This window comes from Stegostoma tigrinum, chromosome 7, assembly GCF_030684315.1.
Source record: "Stegostoma tigrinum isolate sSteTig4 chromosome 7, sSteTig4.hap1, whole genome shotgun sequence".
In the NCBI taxonomy this organism is placed as follows: Eukaryota; Metazoa; Chordata; class Chondrichthyes; order Orectolobiformes; family Stegostomatidae; genus Stegostoma; species Stegostoma tigrinum.
Window position 1 is genome coordinate 40,788,951 of NC_081360.1, and position 20,356 is coordinate 40,809,306.

The 20,356-nt window shown below is 38.4% G+C and overlaps 1 protein-coding gene across 3 annotated transcripts in view; it reads right to left on the reverse strand.

The window, feature by feature from the left end:
• Positions 1-1,942: 1,942 nt before the first annotated feature.
• Positions 1,943-20,356, reverse strand: part of nup35 (nucleoporin 35) — a 40,593-nt gene continuing 22,179 nt past the window's right edge. For all 3 annotated transcript variants that reach the window (XM_048533868.2, XM_048533866.2, XM_048533867.2), the window contains exons 2-9: positions 20,038-20,205; positions 19,348-19,475; positions 17,950-18,007; positions 16,808-16,949; positions 11,333-11,402; positions 7,707-7,835; positions 5,849-6,010; positions 1,943-5,755 (exon numbers count right to left, since the gene is read on the reverse strand). In XM_048533868.2, the coding sequence (XP_048389825.1) occupies positions 5,678-5,755; positions 5,849-6,010; positions 7,707-7,835; positions 11,333-11,402; positions 16,808-16,949; positions 17,950-18,007; positions 19,348-19,475; positions 20,038-20,194 (924 nt within the window). In that variant the 5' untranslated portion in view covers positions 20,195-20,205 and the 3' untranslated portion in view covers positions 1,943-5,677. The remainder of the gene's footprint in view (positions 5,756-5,848; positions 6,011-7,706; positions 7,836-11,332; positions 11,403-16,807; positions 16,950-17,949; positions 18,008-19,347; positions 19,476-20,037; positions 20,206-20,356) is intronic.

Below are 20,356 nucleotides of genomic sequence, written 5' to 3' on the forward strand. Positions count from 1 at the left end.
TCCAGAGCTAAGAGGTTATGCTGCAGCTGTGCAAAACTCTGGTGCGGCCGCACTTGGGAGTATTGTGTACAGTTCTGGTCACTGCATTATAAGGACGTGGAAGCTTTGGAAAGGGTGCAGATGTTGCCTGGTATGGAGGGAAGGTCTTACGAGGAAAGGCTGAGGGACTTGAGGCTGTTTTTGTTCGAGAGAACGTTGGAGAGGTGACTTAATTGAGACACATAAAATAATCAGAGGGTTAGATAGGAAGAGCCTTTTTCCTAGTATGGTGATGGCAAGCACGAGGGGGCATAGCTTTAAACTGATGGGTGAAAGATATAGGACAGATGTCAGAGACAGTTTCTTTACTCAGAGTAGTAAGGGAATGGAACGCTTTGCCTGCAACGGTGGTAGATTCGCCAACTTTAAGTACATTTAAGTCTTCATTGGACAAGCATATGGACATACATGGAATAATGTAGGTTAGATGGGCTTCAGATTGGTATGACAGGTCGACACAACATTGAAGGCCAAAGGGCCTGTACTGTGCTGTAATGTTCTATGGTGTTTATCTGAACAGCTTTTGTTCGGGTTAAATATAACTAATAATAAAAAAAATTTATCGTGCATAGGATCTTATTTTTCCTTGCTTTTAACCACGCATAACAGATTATGAGAAGAAAGGCAAGCTTCTCTGGATGTTTTGGGCGTAGTTATTAGAAAGGAATCTCTACTCCCGTCATAACAGATTTTGGTTTAATTATCAGAGAGGTTCAGCCATTTCCCCTCTGAAACAATCTGCTACCCTCGTCCTCCTACATGGAAGTGGTTGTAGGTTCGGAAGTGCTGTAAGGATCTGTGAATTTCTGCAGTGCATTTTGTAGATGGTACACACTGTTGCTACTACTGTCAATGGCGGAGGGAGTGGATGCTTACGAATGCAGTGCCAATCAAGCTACTTTGTCCTGGACGGTATCAAGCTTCTTGAGCATTGTTGCGACTGCACTCATCCAGGCAAGTGGGGAATATTCCATCACATTCCTGACTTGTGCCTTGAAGATGGTGGACAGGCTTTGGAGAGTCAGATGGTGAGTTGCACGCTGCAGTATTCCTAACATGTGACTTGCTTTTGCAACCACTGCATTTATGTGGTGAGTCCAGTTGAGTTGCTGATCAAAGAAAACTGCCAGGATGTTAAAAGTGGGGGATTCAGTGATGGTAACACCATTGAATGTCAAGGGACAGTGGTTCGATGGTCGCGTGGTGGTGGTCATATGCGCCACACAGATGTCAGGCTATGTTACTTGCCACTTGTCAGCCCAAGCCTTTTGGACATGGGCTGCTTCAACATCTGAGGATTCACAAAATGTTGCTAAACACTTGGCAACTATCAGCAAACATCCCCACTTCTGACTTTATGATAGAAGAAAGGTCATTGATGAAGCAGCTGAAGATGGTTGGGCCCAGGACACTGCCCTGCAAACTCGAGCATGTGAACTTTGGTGGTCTGTCGGACCTGACATATGAGTTTCCACAATACCCAAATGTCCTTTCCTGAAGGACATTAGTGAACGAGATGCGTTTTTCCAGTACTAATTTCATAGTAAGTGGCTTCTTAATTCAGTATTTTTTTTTAAAATCAAGTTCAAATTCTACCACTTGCCACAGTGGGATTCAAACCCGATTCCCCAGAACATTATCTGGGTCTCTTAAAAGTGTCTAGCGAAATTACACTACGTCTTCACCTTTCCCAAGACAAGTTAAAATGTAATATAAGCACAACACATCAGTCTCATTCACAAAAAAAATCCAAGAACACATCAAAAAAGACACAGAAGCAAAAGAAATCGCAACAAAAACAATAAAAGAGAGCACCACAAGATGATGTAGACACAGAAACGAAAAGACAACGAAGGACATGCAAATTATCCTGCAACCTACTACTATTAACAAAATGGCAAGATTTATTTATAAACTTAGGAAAATTACAAGGTCTTATCAATAGAAATGAAAAATGAAGTTTGTTTCATTGACTTCAGAGATACATCATCCAAAAATAAGGCAAATGGCATTTTCAGATCAGGATGCTACAAATAAATTAACAAAATACCTCCCAAAAAGCATGCATATAACTGAGACAAGATTATACATTTTCATTTACTCTTAACATTGTTGGTTATTTTGCAGTGGTGATGACTGATAGTTACATTAAATAGATTATAGTGTTTTAAACATTAATAATTAAACCATTTTTCATCATTTAGTTGTTATTGCAACAATGTTTGTGCTAACTACTGAAATATATTCCTGCTGTGGAGACTTGCTAAGCAATTACATTAGACATGGTGATTGAGAAAGTGTGTTAAAAATGGATAAGTGTGTTACAGGATAAAGAGGAGTACCAAATAAAAGACTGGGGAGGGATTGAACTCAAATCTAAAGAGCACTTGAAAAAGGCTGATGCCAACTGAGGCATACGGTACCTCTAGATACTTCCGACAAAGCTCACTTTACACATGAATCAGGGAATGTTAGTCTTCCAAGTATTCTCTGTATGAACAAGAAGCCTCAGACCAGGTGTGCCACAACATCCCTGCCCTACCAAATGATTTGGTGCAACATTTGCAAACCTGGTCTAATCAAAATGTTTGTTACTCAAAGACTATACATTTTAGGTGGAAAAGAGTCTCAACAGTAGTGTCAATTAACAGTGAACAATTTGCATGCGGTGGTTTTGACAGTCTTTGGCTGGCTTAGACTGTGTTTGTGGATTACGATGTTTCTCTAAACAGGTTTCTTGACAGCGAAGAATGGTATGGGGACAATGGATAGAATGCCTGCTTATTCACATCATGACCATGAGATGGAGCAAAGGCAACAAGAGAAGAAACTTGCCAAAGTGGGGCTAAGAGGACTCTACACAGAAGACCATGCCCATAAAGAATTTATCCAGAGCATTCCCTTACCTAAGTCTGACCCAAAAATAGTGCCAGAGGTTATTTTCAAACAAACAATCACCATGTCTGGGACTGAGGCCAATGACGTCAGTCCGTCATGCACACCTGATTTTTCCATATTTTCTCCCACCACCCCCTCCCAACCAATTAAGACAAGTAACCAAATCATTAGCTCATGCAGCAAATTGGCCATTAGCCTCATTTGGTGTTCATGTTTGATCACAGAAATATCATTATCTTTGAGCAAAAAATTGGATTTTCTATTTGCAGTAACATTAATATCTACTCGTACCCATATATGTAACTCCATTTTAATAAAAGCAAGTTATCATGAATGCAGATATTTGCTCTTGTAAGCTAACACTGCTCATTATTTCAGCATCATTTTCAAAAGCAAAATAACCTTGGCTCCTTTTCTCTTGCAAACTGCCCAGTTAAACCTCTACTCTCCACCTTCACTTTCGATACAAAGTGAAAGGACCCCAAAACTTCTTGTCACAGAGATAAAGATCATCCAAACTCTGCTGTCTCTGTATTAACTTTCACTTAGGTCCATTCAACTATTTTCCTTGCATTCACAGAACTACACTGGCATCTAGTCAAGCAACATGTTGATTTTAAAATTTTATTTCTTGCTTTTCAAATTTCTCTATCACTTACCTTAATATCCATAATTTCTTATCACTTCAGAATTCACTGGAATACTGAAACTTCATCTCAACCACAGCCCTTTAAAATACTGTAATCCTCATCTCACAACCAGAGATATCTGCTCTTCTTTGGTCATGACCACCCCTGATTTTAATATCTCCATCACTGGAGATCACAGTCAGTTGCCCAAGTTCAGAATACCTTTGCTGTCCCTTTATATTCGTTTCTTCCTTTAAGCCACCCTTAACCTCTCTGATTAAGAATTTGTTCATCTGACTTAATACCTTTTAACATGGCTTTGTGTAATTGTTTTATGTTTATGATGCACCTTGGGATGATATATATTTGCAAAGACTTTTAACATAACTTGTTGCTTCTACCATTCTCCCGAATGTACAATTTCCACCAGAATTCACCTGTGAGTGGTTACATGTGTAAAGCTGTCCCTAACACCTAACCACTTTGGAGGGTCACCAAGGTCAAATGCTTTACAAACGCTGCCCACAGATCTGCTAAACTGCAAACCAAGACCAAACTAAATACCTAATGGGTGAAGAAGCAAACCATACCTTGGAGTAACTCAAGATTTGTTTTAGAAGTTAGACATGTAGGAAAATGGAAAATTACTATATAGTCATAAGTAAGCACAAAATTGTTTTTTAAAATGTTAATTACATCATACTTTGCCTTTATATCCATGTATTTTCATTGCTTAAAAGTATGTCCTGGGAAACAGTGTAAGTGGCAAATCACTTGCAGAAAATATTTACACAGGCAATAGTATCTCTAACATTCATCTTAATTATAATCAATTATTGAAATGTATACCATTATACATCTACCAGTCATCTTTTTTCACATAATATAAAAAGATATTCCCAATGCTTTACTCAAGCAATCAAATATAAATAATTTAGAGATCAACTTCGCAAGGTTTTAAAAATGTTTCCACTACATGCATGGTCTAAATTGTGCAATCAAAATTCTACTATAAATTTGAACTCCTATTTCATCCCATACTTAAGAAGCACTTATTCTTTGGGCTTCCACATGATCTATCATTCTTCTTCTACAATAGATATTTAACACCAAGCAAATTTCTCAGACTGAATCCCTCTTGAAATCTGGAAATACTACTGCAGGTCAAACTGCGAGCGGTGGAACATGACCACTTTATGCAGCCAACTTTATTTTAAAATGTGGTTTTCATCACACCATTTGATATTTCCAACCGTGTTATCTTAATTTGAGATTGCTTTTGGACAAGGTTCTCAAACAGATTTTTGGAATATAAAGAATGAACTGTTCTTAAAATACAAACAATTCTGCAAAAATATTGTTACATTAGAAAAGTTCCATCCAAAAGCTTCTATTGCAAATCCCAAACAACACAGTATAATATATTGTCCTAGAAAAATACCTCCTTTAAAAACTTGTTTTACTAAACGATGAACAGCAAAATTTATTATCAATACTTAGTGCTCAAGATTTAAAATTTGGAACTGCTTTGGCATTTAAAAATGATTCACTACCAAATTTTAGCAGTTCAAAACAACACTGCCAGTTGAGTACAAGAAGAATTCTAGCACATCATTTATATCACACAGAGCTTCCTAAATGTACAAAAAGTTATTTATTATTTTCTTGATAACCTAGATTAAAATTACAGCTTTAAACCAGAGATGTATTTCAATTTGTTGAAATAAAGTACATGATCAGGAAAATATCCCTCCCACACTAAAACTTTTTCATACTAGAGAAAATGCATGCACCAAAAAATTAAAAAGGCAACAATTTGGCATTTTAACACTTGTTACAAACTTTTTGTTGTAACCCACCCCTGTGTTCACACTTCCTGTAAACATATGCATGACATCAAACTTTAAAGTGCAAACTATTTACAGGTTACGTGGTCTTGATAAATGCATACCCATGACCCAATAACATTGGTTATACAATAACCAAACTATTGGTGGTTGAGCTTTTGCTGTTAATTGAGACAGCAGAGTGCCCAATTGCACATCAAGTGTTTTTACGCAACAGGAAGTCTTCAAGAAAATCTGCACTCTTCAAGCTCCTCAACAGGAACACTACCAACCAAACATGTATTCCATGGCTTTGGAAACAAGACTCTCGTCTTTCCTAGGAGTCTGCCTGTCTGAAACCACCTAAAACAAAGAAAAAGGGAGTATTATTACATTTAGCTCAAAGAGCAGATTAGACTAAACAGCAGCACCAGCTTCCCATTTTGCCACATGTACCTGATAATCACTGCTACAAGCTTTATATGCTGCAGCCAGAGGCCTCATTGTAGTTGTTCTTGGTGTGCTAGGCGACTGAACAGTTGTACCCGGAATACTGACAGTTGGACTGAAGACCGAGAACAGTGTTCCATTAGATCTATCTGCTGTTTCCATAACACTCTGCATAACAAAAGAAAAGTATTTCTATTGACATTTCGGTCTGCAGTATTTTCATAATTCCCTTAAACTTTAAATAAACTAGATGCTAGACTTTTTTCTGCAAAGTCCTACCATCCGGATACCTCAAGATTGTAATGAAGTTTGCCTCCAGGGATTAGGAATAGATACATTAGATATTTTTCTGTCTAAACATTCAGGAATGTCTTGAGGTTGTTCTTGATTTTCCCTTTCTTTCCTGAACTTAAATGGTGTACAAGGGTGACATAATATAAGGAAATGCAGCTCTCAAACCCAAACAAGTTGATATGGAGCACTCGGAACTACCACTACCTGTTACTACTGATCATTTATAAGACAATTGTTCAAAGTATTCAGAAAGCTATTACAACGGGTTCACTTAGTTGTTTCACTCAAATATCAATAAAATAAAGACAATAAACTGAAATTTTCAATGTTAAATATAAATGTTGTTTCTTATCGTGGTCCTGTAGAGTCTGCCTACTCAAAAATTTCCCAATACTTCCATTCCCACACTTAGCTCCCATGCTTATACTCCCAATCCCTAATCACACACAAAACCTCCCAGCTCCCACCCTTTGAAGAATTAAACTCTGAAGTTTATACCCATAAACCTCCAGCATCAACTTTCTCTATAAACCTGCTGTTCTGAATTTGGACAAGTTGGTTCATGCAAGTAGTTCTGCCTGCACTGGCCAGGTTCTGCCACGAGATGGAGCCAGGTTTAAGGTAACAAATCAAATTCAGCTGTACCTGCTGACAGCTAGAAACATGTGCAGTAGCAGCAAAATTCTTGAAATAAAGGGTTATAAAAACCGATCAACACCCAAAAGTGAAAAATTAGAGAAAACCAGTTAAGAGAAAGTAGCTAAACAAGTAGGGTTTCTTCCAAACATTTTACAAAACTACATTATGGCCCACATGGAGTTTTAAAAAAAAAGACACTGAAGGCCAGCACGTAGTCTTCATTCATTACACAATTGCTGGTATCAGTGGACGTTATCTTGCTTTTTAATATTATATGTAATATTTTCAATCATATTGCTTCATTAAGAATTGTTTCAGGTTATATTCTTTATGAAGTGTAGGAATGTAGGTCATTTGAACTTATAAACTTTTAATGTGTTTTCTGCCGAGAAATTGTAGTGTTTTTATATATTTAGTCACGTTTTATTTTGCAAGTTATTTCAGCTTGGGATACTCAGGGCTGCACGTGCACTGTACAGTATTTCAATCTTCACATGTTCTGCTCTGTTAAAAAGATGTCTGCAAGAATATGACTCTTGTTTTAATATTAACAAATTCACTTAAAAGTTGCTTTACTTAAAGTTTCAATTTTCATGAACACAACCATAACTTCCCACACAGAAAATGCACAGCGAAGATAACTAAATTAAGTATTTTTAATTGGAGCAAGGGTATATCATTATCCATGCTCTGAATAAACCTCATGCATTTATACGGCCTCTAACAATGCAAATCTTCCTAAGACATGTCACAATGGAGCTGTCAGATAAAATTAAACATCAAGTCAGTGATATTAAGGCAGGTGACCATGAATTCAAACATACATTCATTATGCCGGCAATGTTTTACCCAAAGTTTCTTTGCCTTGGGTTTCTGAAAGCAGTTTTATGGCAGCTTCGTATCATCAGGACTTCAAATTTTAGCAACCCACCTTATCAATGCATGGCTTCACTCCAACCATGATAGCTTCTCCAAAAATCTTTCCATCTTTACTCAAGGCTTTCCTGGCCTGCAGTTTAGATTGATACTGAATATGCATCCAGTTTCCACTGTTTGACATCTGTGTAATATGCCGTCAATAGAAAACAGAAGAGAGACTTAGGTAAAACATTAATTTAAAATTAGAAGATAGCTGTAAGAAAGTATTTTCTCATTCCTTAACTGCAGATTACATTAGACATTAAAAATCTCATACAGATTAGCAGCATACTGAAAGTGAAAAAGGTTTGTTTATAAACTGTGCTAAAGTAGGGAAATTGGGCATGATTTTGTCTACTGAATTCAGGAACATAAATGCTGAGACTATTCTGTTTCTTTTATGAACTCAAAACTGTAATCTTTAATTTCTCAATAACGCTAATTGTTCAGCTGAAAAGCTGCAGGTTGTTTGGGAATTTTTTTTTGATGGGGCATACCTCGGAGAACAGAAATAATCACACAAGTCTATACAGCGCACCTTAGGTTATGAAACTAATCATTTCATAACAATTTAACGAAATTGACTAGGGGCAGAAGATTTGGTTGAATGCTTTAAATTTGGAAGAAATGGAAGACAATAAGAAAACAGAAGAAGGTGGGAAGCACATTGTGATGACCTGTGAAAGATGACTAAACAGCAGTGTAGAGAAAGCAAGAGTGAAATGAATGAATGGTTTGTTTTTAACAACCATCTACAAAAATACACCATTCTGACAGCCTCAAATAGTTACAAAGAAGGTTTTCCCCACAAGTATAGAATCTGAAGTTACTAGACAACAGAAAATACCTCTGAAAATCATACATGAATATCCATTGTCTTACATAACTAATTTCAAATGCTTGCAATACTTATACATTTTTAGCATCATTAATTGAAAGAATCAGCATTTCTGTACCATGAAACAGCTTCAGCTGTTAAGAATTCACAAATTTCTTTTTGCTGACACCAACAGTTCTGGTCTCAGCAGCACTGTTGTGTTGTCAGAAAAAAAAGGGAAGACATTGATGGCCAATGTGGGGCACTGTGCACACATTCAGCTTTCACAGCAAAGCTCTTTAAAGTGACTCTGGAAAATGCACAAACATTTGCTGAATTTTTCAATTATTGAAATGCCAATAGCTTCAGCCTGGTCAGGCGAATTAAAACAATCTAGCAGTCCATTGTAATTAAGCTCAGAATGTTCAGTTCATTGAATAAGGGCACCAAATTATTAACAAACCAAAAAGAAATGTTTTCTATATATTATCCCAGTTTCTAAGTAGAAGTTCTCAATGGTGCCAAAAATAAGCATCTATTCTTTGAGTTATCAATTATTCCGTACTTTAAATTACTAACTTGCTCAAAGAACTAAAGAACATTTCATTAACCAGAAAGTTACTGGAAATTAAATGGAGTGATAAGGCACAAAAATAACAAAGTTTATGCATTATGTACAATGGCCTTGTATTTACGCCAATTTAAATCTGGACTGAAATCATCCCACCCAGTTTTAAAAAGACACTTAAACAAGTTGAGGGTAAATTGAGTTTCTACAATTTTTAATGTCGGTTTACAAAACATCTTACTGGAAGTGGGTTACCCGTCTCTGCATCCTCCAGGCTGGCAAAAGAACCTCACTCCTAATCAAATCTACAAGTATCACAAATCTCCACTAACTGCATCCTTTCATGAAAGTTCATAAATTTTAAGCTTGCTTTTTGAGTGAGAGAAACCAGTACATAATGTTGTAATAGATTTTGAATAGTTAATTAACTGAAAAAAAAAGACAGAGATAGTAGGAACTACAGATGCTGGAGAATCTGAGATAACACGATGTGAAGCTGGATGAATACAGCAGGCCAAGCAGCATCAGAGGAGCAGGAAAACTGACGTTTCGGGTCGAGGCCCTTCTTCTTTTCTGAAGAAGGATCTCAACCTGAAATGTCAGCTTTTCTGCTCCTCTGATGCTGCTTGGCCTGCTGTGTTCATCCAGCTTCACATCGTGTTATCACAAACCAACATAGAACTTGCTGGAAAAGTTCAGCAGGTCTGGCAGCATCTGTGAACGAAGAATCAGAGTTGATGTTTCAGGCCCAGTGACCCATTCTGGAGGGTTAACTCTGATTCTTCCTTCACAGATTCTGCCGGATCTAATAAGCTTGTCAGTTCTGTTTTTGTTCCTGATTTACAGCATCTGCAGTTCTTTCGGTTTTTAACTGAAAAAACAAACCTGGTCAGGTCAGGGATTCTGAAACTGCAGGTCTTGTCCTATCTGGGGTCACAAGCTGCCTTCCCTACTTCAAATAGCAACAGTGACTCTTGGTTTGGACCTGTTGTGTCAATGGCCTCTCATCCAAAATAAAAGCACATAGTAGACAGTGCACCCCAAATGTTCAAAAGTTGCAAGAAAACACATTGTTCTGTGGGACCAGGAGGTTTACTCATTTACATGATGCTATTTGATGCTCTTAAGTGCAACACAGTCACTGTCAGAACGTGCCCCAAACTTTCAGTTTATCCTATGAGCAGGAAATGGGAATGGCAGTTTCAATCTTTGCTGTATTCCTGCTCCTGTCTGTTGTATAGACTCCCTGCGCCAAGTTAAGGACTCTGCATCACTGGTACCAACAACCAGACTAAAAGTGGCAGAGAGAAAAGGGGAGAGGAGCAACTGAGTGATTCAGAGAGTGCAGAGGGAAAAGCGGTTGCAGTATTTGGGGTAGTAGTGAGTACAGAAAGGGATTTAGGAAGGGAGACTGCTGAGTGATTACGTATGCTTGAAAAGAGGGGCTGCTCAGTCAGCAGGTTGGGTGACAGATACAAGACAGAGCCTGCTGAGAATGGAGGGTCGCATGTTGAGAAGAGGTGTGTGCACCTAGTTGGGGGAGGAATGCATGGTGGGTAAGATGGGCTGATCGCAATGGGTCTGAAGGGGTTGGGAGTGACAGACTTCACAGAGGTCTTCTGTTATTAGAGAATATGGAGAGCTCACTGAAACGTACACCAGTTCACAAAACAGTTTTACAACGTAGAGTCAGAAGTCATAGAATCCGTACAGCATGAAGCAGGCAATTCGGTCCAGAGTCCACACCAACTCTCCAGAAAGGATCCCACCCAGAACACCATGCCATGCCACCACCCCATAACCCTGATTCTTCCCATGGCTGACCCACCTAGCCTGCAAATCCCAGACACAACGGGCAATTTAGCACGGCCAATCCACTTAACCTGCACATCTTTGGACTGTAGGAGGAAAGAGCACACAGATGGAACCCCATGCAGACACTGGGGAAAACATGCAAACTCCACACTGATAGTAGTAGTGACTTTAGTATCTTATATAGCTCAGTTAGATGCCTCCTTCTTCTTCTCAGCTCCAAAGTACAGGCCTAAACTGCTAAAATGCTCTTTGTATGGTAAACCCCTCACCGTTGGAATCAATCTAGTGACCTTCCTCTGAACTGCCTCCAAAAAAATTTATGCATTGTACACGAAACAAAAACCTGCATTACTGTTAGCAATGAGTAGGAAAAATACTCCATTCCAATTAGCAATTCACTTAAAGCTATTAGAAAGCTTAAATCAACTTAAAAACCTACCACATGTTTTAAAATGTTTCCATATTGCGCAAACTGTAGGAGGATGTATGAAGCAGACGCTGGTGGAAACCTGCAATAGAATTTTCTTCAGTATAAGTAATTTCATTCCCAATGTTGAGAATAACAGATTATATTGCAAGTTAAACATACAAGTTCAAGCACCAAAGAATGATTTTCTATTAGGAGGAAACAGCTTAGAACATAGAACGTAGAAAAGTACAGCACAGTACAGGCCCTTTGGCCCACGATGTTGTGCCATGGAATAATCCTAATCCAAAATTAAAATAACCTAACCTACATTCCCCTCAATTCACTGCTGTCCATGTGCATGTCCAGCAGTCGCTTAAATGTCACTAATGACTCCGCTTCCACAACTATCACTGGTAAACTATTCCATGCGCTCACAACTCTCTGGGTGAAGAACCTCCCTCTGACGTCTCCTCTATACCTTCCTCCTAACACCTTAAAACTATGACCCCTCGTGGCAGTCAATCCTGTCCTGGGGAAAAGTCTCAGGCTATCGACTCTATCCATGCGTCTCATTACCTTGTACAGCTCGAGCAGGTCACCTCTCTTCCTCCTTCTCTCCAAAGAGAAAAGTCCAAGCTCAGTCAACCTCCCTTCATAAGACAAGCCCTCCAGTCCAGGCAGCATCCTGGGAAACCTCCTTTGCACCCTCTCCAAAGCCTCCACATCTTTCCTATAATAGGGCAACCAGAACAGGACACAATATTCTAAGTGTGGTCTCACCAGGGTTTTGTAGAGCTGCAGCATAATCTCGCAGCTCTTAAACTCGATTCCCTCATTAATGAGAGCCAAAACACCATATGCTTTCTTAACAACCTTATCCACCTGGGTGGCAACTTTGAGGGAGCTGTGCACTTGAACACCAGGATCCCGCTGTTACTCCACACTGCCGAGAATCCTGCCTTTAATCCTATATTCAGCATTTAAGTTTGACCTTCCAAAATGCATCACTTCGCATTTATCCAGGTTGAACTCCATCTGCCATTTCTCAGCGCAGCTCTGCATTCTGTCAATGTCTCACTGAAGCCTGCAACAGCCCTCGATACTATCAATGGTACCTCCAACCTTTGTGTCATCAGCAAACATACTAACCCGCCCCTCAACCTCCTCACCCAAGTCATTTATAAAAACTACAAAGAGCAGAGGCCCAAGAACAGAGCCCTGCTGGACACCACTCAGCACTGGCCTCCAGGCAGAATACTTACCATCTACAACCACTCTCTGCCTCCTGTCAGCCAACCAATTCTGAATCCAGACAGCCAAATCACCCTGTATCCCATACATCCTGACTTTATGAATGAGCCTGCCGTGGAGAACCTTATCAAATGCCTTGCTGAAGTCCACGTACACCACATCCACTGCTCGACCCTCGCCAACCTGTCTCGTGACTTCCTCGAAGAACTCTAAGATTTGTAAGCCATGACCTGCCCCTCACAAAGCCATGCTGACTCCCTTTAATCACGTTATGCTTTTCCAAGTAGTCATAAATCCTATCCCTCAGAATTCTTTCAAAAACCTTGCTGACCACAGACATAAGACTGACTGGTCTGTAATTTCCAGGGATTTCCCTATTCCCTTTCTTGAAAAGAGGAACAACATTTGCCTCCCTCCAATCTTCCGGTACAACTCCCGTGGAGAGTGAGGAAGCAAAGATCTTCGCCAGCGGCTTAGCAACCTCCTTTCTCGCTTCCCGGAGCAACCTAGGATAAATCTGGTCTGGCCCTGGGGACTTATCAATCTTAATGTTTGTCAAAATTTCCAGCATATCAACTTCCTCAATCTTGATCTGTTCAAGCCTGTTTTCCGGCTCCTCAAAGTTCTCATTCACAACAAGGTCCTTTCCTTCGTGAAAACAGAAACAAAAAACTCATTTAGTGCTTCCCCTATCCACTAGAATGTTTTTGTATACATACAAGCACACTGTACCCAGGCAGATACAAGATCTGTTTTCAAGTTTACCCCAATACCACACTAAGCGAACAGCTAAGTACCCAACTGATTCCTGTCAATAGCAACACAGCAGAGATCATAAGCTATTTAGTGAACCAATGTAGACTACTACATTAACCCGCCATTAATATTATACCAATCTTTGAATGGTTTCTCGTTAGCACATTATGAAATATCTCAATTACCAACTTGCTATTTAAAGACCTGATCATTCACTGCTAAGAGTTTCCACCAGCCCAAAATACCAAATTTTCTAATTCAACATATCAAAGTTGCTTAAATGACTTCTCAAATTTAAATAAACAAATCCTTGAAGTTGGGGTGAGAATGATCTTAACATAAAATAATTAGGATACAGATTAACAATTCACAGAAATCTTCACCAAAAACGTAGACAATAAGCAGCAACTCAAGGTACAGTTATGGATGCAACTTGTTTCAGTAACTTAGAGAAGGACTACCAAAAAAAAAGTCTTACATTTTTCCACTCATCCTCCAAAGTTATCTTCAGCCAAGATGGTAAAGTTAGTACATGACTTGGAATTATTATCTAATCATGTCATCCATTCTCATGTGTAGAAAGAAAGGCTAGTTCATTTCTAGTAATCCAGCGGTAAATCAGATGAGTAAAAATGCCTAATGGAATCAAGGCAAACGGGACTGATCAGTAGCCATGGGATTCTACCTTAATCTCCTAGTTTGAAATACTCCTACCATCAAAACCAGGGGAGTATTTGTTGAAGTTAATGCAATCCAACATATGCTGGCTGACAAATAAAACCATGCTACCACAAACAGCTCATCAGAAAAACTGAAACCCATTTGATAAACGGGCAATAAGACAGATACAAAAGTGAGTTGAAGGATAGTTACGATGAATGTTTATTTTTAAAGATGGAAGGTAGTGTACAGTACATTCCCTAACAATTGATACTTGGATTACTGCTGTTTATAATGTACATTAATGAAATGTAGATACATAGCGCAATTTTAAAAGTTGCAACGACATGATACTTGGAAGAATGAAACTTCAAGAGACCATTGATGGGTCAAAGGAATGCGCAAACATGCATATTAAATTCAAAGCAGAAAATGTTAAGTGATACAGTGGTGGGAGAAGGAGGAAAGACAATACAAACAAACTAATAAAAATGTTAAGTATGCAGGAGGTGACAGTGTGTTGTTTACGCACAAACATTTGAAGGGAATAGGACAGGTTAACAAAGCAGTTAATAAATTTATCATCCCTACACATAACCACAGGTAACAAAACGCAGGAATATTATTTTAAAACTCGCATAAGACACATTTTCGACCCTAGTACCCAATATTGAACATCAAACTTTAGGAAGAACACGAAACCAAGGAGCGGGTACACAAGAGATTTACTGAAATAAATGAAGTGATAAAAGATTCCAATTACATGTATTTACTAGCCAAACTGGGTTCCTCTTGTTAGAGGACAGAAGGTTAAACAGTCAAAAGTGTTTAAAATGTGGAAAGGCTTAGCCAAAGTAAATAGAGAAACTGTTACCAGTGACCTATGGATCAATAGATGGACGACAGGAAGACATGCTTTGTTCTTGTGAAGATGACGACTCATCAGGGATTTAACATACAGGTAGTTCTGCTATAACATGTATTTCATTAAAACTAACTGGCTATAATGCAACTGATAAATAGTGGACACTGTTTGGATAACGTGAACTTTCTGCTGTAGAGAAATAGCGATTTTCTGCAGCGCTAGGTCACGCAATAATGCAACTATCATTGTTAAGGAGAACAACCTGCACACTGTCAGATAAGGGAAATGGAAATTATTTCAATATTAGCACAATGCAAGTGAATAAATACTTGAAAGAAAAATATTATAGGGATATGGAGAAGACTGGTGGAGTGAGACTAAAGTCAATGCATTTTTAAAAGTAACTACATGTTTCAAGGTAATTCACAGGATTACGAAATACAGTGCAGAGCTTGCCCCAAAATACAGCCAGACAAGTTTTAAATTACCTCAAATTTCTAGACACAGGAATGTGGGAGACAAGCCAATAGTCCACAAAGCACCTTTTAAAAGCAGCTAAAAAGAATTCTGAAAGAAAACTTACAACGAACATACAAGGCAATAAAAAGAGATGTTATAGTTACAGAATGGGAATGTGGTTGTTAAGAGTACAGCTAGCCAACTAAAGGCTGAATGGGGGGGATATCGACAATGAACACTGGAAAGGGCACATATACTGAATGATTACTTGTTTCAATATTCACAGCAGCAGAGAGTAGCTTGCAGGAATTTTCAAAGAAATTAACACAGGGATAGGATCGAAACAAAAATTAGCTCAAGTAATTCATTGATAATAGGTAAGTTAAACGGAACCTGAGAGTGTCAAATCTTCGGGATCTGACCGTTCTAATCAACGGGTGTTAAAGGAGGTAGGAGAGCACGATGTGGACGCCATAACCATAATCTTTCAGAGTTTCGTGGACTGAGGAATTGTACTCATGGCACTCTGCTTTTTAAGAAAGATGACAGAGGGAAGCCAGGGAATTACAGACCAGTTAGATTAACGTGTGTGTGGTTGGAGCCTATAAAATCAAGGATAAGAGGGACTGATCACTTTGAAAAATTTTAGTTGATCAGGGAGACTCAGCATAGACTCATGTCAGGTAGGTCATGTTTGACCAAATTCAGTTTTTTGAAGAGGTGACAAAAGGTGTTGGACAAAAGTAAGTCAATAGATTGTTATATGGGCTTCCAGAATCTTCAGCTTTTGCTGAAATCCCACATACAAGACTGTTAGTTAAAAGATGGAAGCCCACAGAATTGTGGGCAAATTACTGAAGTGGATGGAAAACTGGTTGAATAGCAGGAAACAGATTTGGAACAATGGGTAAGCACTCAGGTTAGCAGCGGGATCACTAGTAGTATCCTGCAGGGATTAGTGTTGGGAGCTCAATAATTCACAATATTCATTAAGGACCTGGATAAATGGCATAAAATGTCCAATATTCAAGTGTGCTGACAACAAAACTGGGCAGCATTGTAGACAACATTGATGGGAGTATAAAATTAAAACGGAATATTGATAAATTAGCTGAATAGGCAAAGCTATACACAGTGACTTTTTTTTAATATAAGCAGGTATGAGGTTACCCATTTCATACTGAAAAAGGACAGATTTGGGTTTTATTTTTCCAAAGAAGGCACAAAGTTAAATACAGTGGACTTCTAACAAGATTTGGGGGGAGGGAGAGAATGGGAGTGGGGGTAAGAGTGAGAAGAATTTCAACTTAATTCTCTTCAAAATTTTTCTGAAATGTTAATGCTGCCTCCTTCCTACAGGTGCAGCCAGAGCTGCTAAGTTTCATCAAGAATTTGCTTTTGTTTTAGATTTCCAGCAACTACAATTGTTTTGTTTTATCTATCAACTTAATTCTCATCTACCCTCGAAAAGTAGAGTCTCTACAATTCCAGAAGAATGCACAAATCATACAAACCCAAAAACTGTGATCCACGTATCATCTAAATGATCATCTGAAGTGAGAGATTCTCCTTGTGTGTAGAAAGGATCTGCCTGTGCAGGAGAAAGAGTCGCCTTTCTGTGTTGGCCAATAGTAGCTGGACTAAATATACCAGTACCTAAGGAAGAGAGGTAGTCTTGTTTTTATTTCAAATGTACAGTCATCACTTCATTGTACTCCTTTTTGTGATTATGAATTACTTAAAAATACAAATTAAAATAAATATATTCTATATTCAGTGAACAAAATTGAGCTTTAAAGAACCAACCAACAGATTTGTCACCTGCAAACTGAAGGACTACACAATCTTGAAAAGGATCTTAGGGCTTCAAATGAAGGCAGGGAAACCCCACCAACAATTCAGAAATGGTTTTAGGATATTTTGCTTATAGACATGATGGGAGATGTTGCAAACTAATAACAGGCTCAAAAGAAGTGTACCTTTGTAAACTTAGTTGTTAGATTTATCATTTTACAATCTGCAATCAGGAATATAATGCAGGATCTAGGGAACAATTTTTTTGAGCAAGAAATGCCATGTCACCAGTACTGATGATTAGAAATATTGAGCATAAGCCAGCTAGTGGATTTACAACCTCAAACACCTTATGACTGTAATGACATTCACCACCGGATTGTTCACCATATCCCATTCACACAACAACTTTTTAAAAGGAGTCTCCTGCCCCACAGTGTGGCTCTCATCCAAGACAGTAACTTGGATTAACTGCTCCTAAAGAAAGGGAGAGGCTTGTGATTTCGTAAATGCAACCAACTAACAATTCTGTGGGAAAATAAGTCATCACAGATTTAAGGAGTCAATTGGCAGAGAAGTAGTCACAGACACCCAAAAACGTAAGACTATCTATCCATTAAGGAATGAGCCAGAGCTTTGAAAGATTAAATGACGGTAAGGGTTTACGCCTTAGGCTACCAAAAGGTAGAAACAGACAGTTATATCTTTATCATGAATATATTGAGAATGACAAATTCTACCTGTTTTCACGGTAAACAGTTATAAACTATATCTGTAATTTCTTTACTAGCAATGTGATGAAGACTGTAAACCAGTAAGAATTTGCAAATACTTCAATGAAAGCTAAGCAGAATGGGCATACCTGATCCAGGAGTTACATTATTTCCAGAAAGGGGAGTTTGAACTTTTGAAACATTAGCCTGCAATTTGAAAAAACATCCAATGAAAAATCCTTAAGTAACATTAAATTTGAGTCACAAGAAACGATGACTTAAATTTCTGGCAAAGAAACAGTGTAATGGGAAAAAACAATTCAAGAAAGAAAGTAGAGCAATTCCTTGTAACATCTCAATACCTCAAAGCATAGGAAAACAGCAATGCCAGAGACTTGGAGGCAGAATATACATCCATCCAACCACATTTAGCATTTAACTGAGACAGTTCTGCAAAATAAGGAAGAAACTACTTTCCTTAAAAGACTCGTGGCCTTAACATTCATTCCAGATGTGCAGCAGAAAGCATTCAAAGGTTAATAAATGATAGAACACTAAATGGAAAGTACACACCTTTCAGGACTTACCACATCTGACAACTGTCATATAATCTACTACAAACTGGGGGTGTGCCACGCTTACCCATCTAAGCGCAGGCAGAGAATTAGCTGTAATGGCTTTCATTCCTAGCTTCTTGCCTTTATCTGACCAACATCACTCACTGGTCATTGTATCTATCTTCCTTCCAGCTGTCTGAAAATTAAACTACATGCTGTATGTATTGATTGACGCAGGATGAGCTCCTGCCCACACATGCTCACGACAACAGGATGACTCATTTTGAATTCCATGCCATCATTTGACATTGCCCATTTCAGTTTACCTACTGTTCAAATGTTCATGCATGCATTTGATACCTCAAACCTGCTTACTTTAATTCACTCAGATTCACTACCACAGTAAATTTGAAGTCATCAAAAATTCTGATATCGTAACTGGCAGCAAATCTCAAACCATCACTGTGCTCATTGGACTACACTGGTTCATAATTAACCAACATCTTGATTTTGAAATTTCCATCCTTGTTTTCAAATCTCCACATATATCTTGAATCTCCTCAGTCCTGAGCCAGCCACTCATCTAATTGTGGTTTCTTGCACATCACCAGTCGAAGAGTCAAAATCGGAGATCACATTTTCAATTGTTCGGGCCCCAAACCTCTCCATCCAATACCTTGCTCAAAGAGGCAGTTTTTAAGCAATGCTTTTCTGTAATAATGCCTGTACAAATAAAAGTGTACCACGCGATATCAGCATTGACAGACACGCACACGTCTCGTCCAGCCCGACAGACAGCATCACTTGCTCGGTTTCATGGGGGCATTAATCACCTGTCCTTGTGTTTGGCTGTTAAGATTTGTTTTACAAAGTTTCTGAGAAACATTCCGCTCCAAAATTTCCAGGAAAATATGGTCACATTCAATACAACTGAGGTACAGAAATATATTTCCTATTAAAATAATCCTTACGATGCATCTAGGTTCTCACCAGTTGTCGTGAACTTATGGGTGAAAGTCCAGTTCTTGTGCTTCCCAAATCATCATATAAACTACGAACTGGTGGTGCGCCACACTTGTCTTTTGGAGTGGGTACAACTGGTTGAGGTGGAGTGCCTCCTGTATTTGAACAGGAAAGAAACAAGAGATGGTATTTCACCATTCAAGGCACCTTTACTGCTCTAGCTTTACAAATTTAACACTTATTAACAATGAAATCTAAGCAACTTATAGATTTGATTCTGATTTATGGATCAACAACAAATGAAACTGTAAAGTAAAACCCAGATTAGACTTAAAATCAAAGTAACATATACAATGATTTCTCCAAAATATGTAAGATTCAGACTAAATCAAAGCCCTGAAGTTTTCATGGAATATCTATAGTATTTCAAAACCTAGATTCATTCATTACTACTTAGCCATTGTCTATTAAAGGACAATGTGAAAAGTTTGCAAATCGCAGCTTATTACCAAAGCAACATAGTATGCAACTAGGATTACCGATTTGTTTAGCAGGATAAGTTGTTTCATTTAAACACTTACTAAGAACGTGATAAATGTCCAAACATCCCATCCTTCACTTGGTACATATTAAAACTAAAATTTGACCTTTCCAAATACAGATAAACATCAACTCAAATCTCATTATTGCCCAAAAATGTTGCTTCACCCCACTTGCCTCCAAAAGGTGATCGTATGTCCGTTATTCCTGCCAAAGTGCCACAAAGATTCCGTGGCTGAGGAGCTACTGGGGCTGGTAAATCTCCCATTAAGAAACCAGGCAAAAACTGAGCACCTGCACCCGGCTTAGGAGATGTTGGTGATCCCAATGCCATTGGTTCAGATCCTATAAATAGAGAGAAAGAGACCCATCTAAGAATACAAAAAGTAGTACAGCATATGCAATACATACTTATATAGATATTACAATAGTGACATTACAGTAGTGATGTGATTTATTTTGAACATTGAGTGAAAAACACTCAGTAATGATTAAA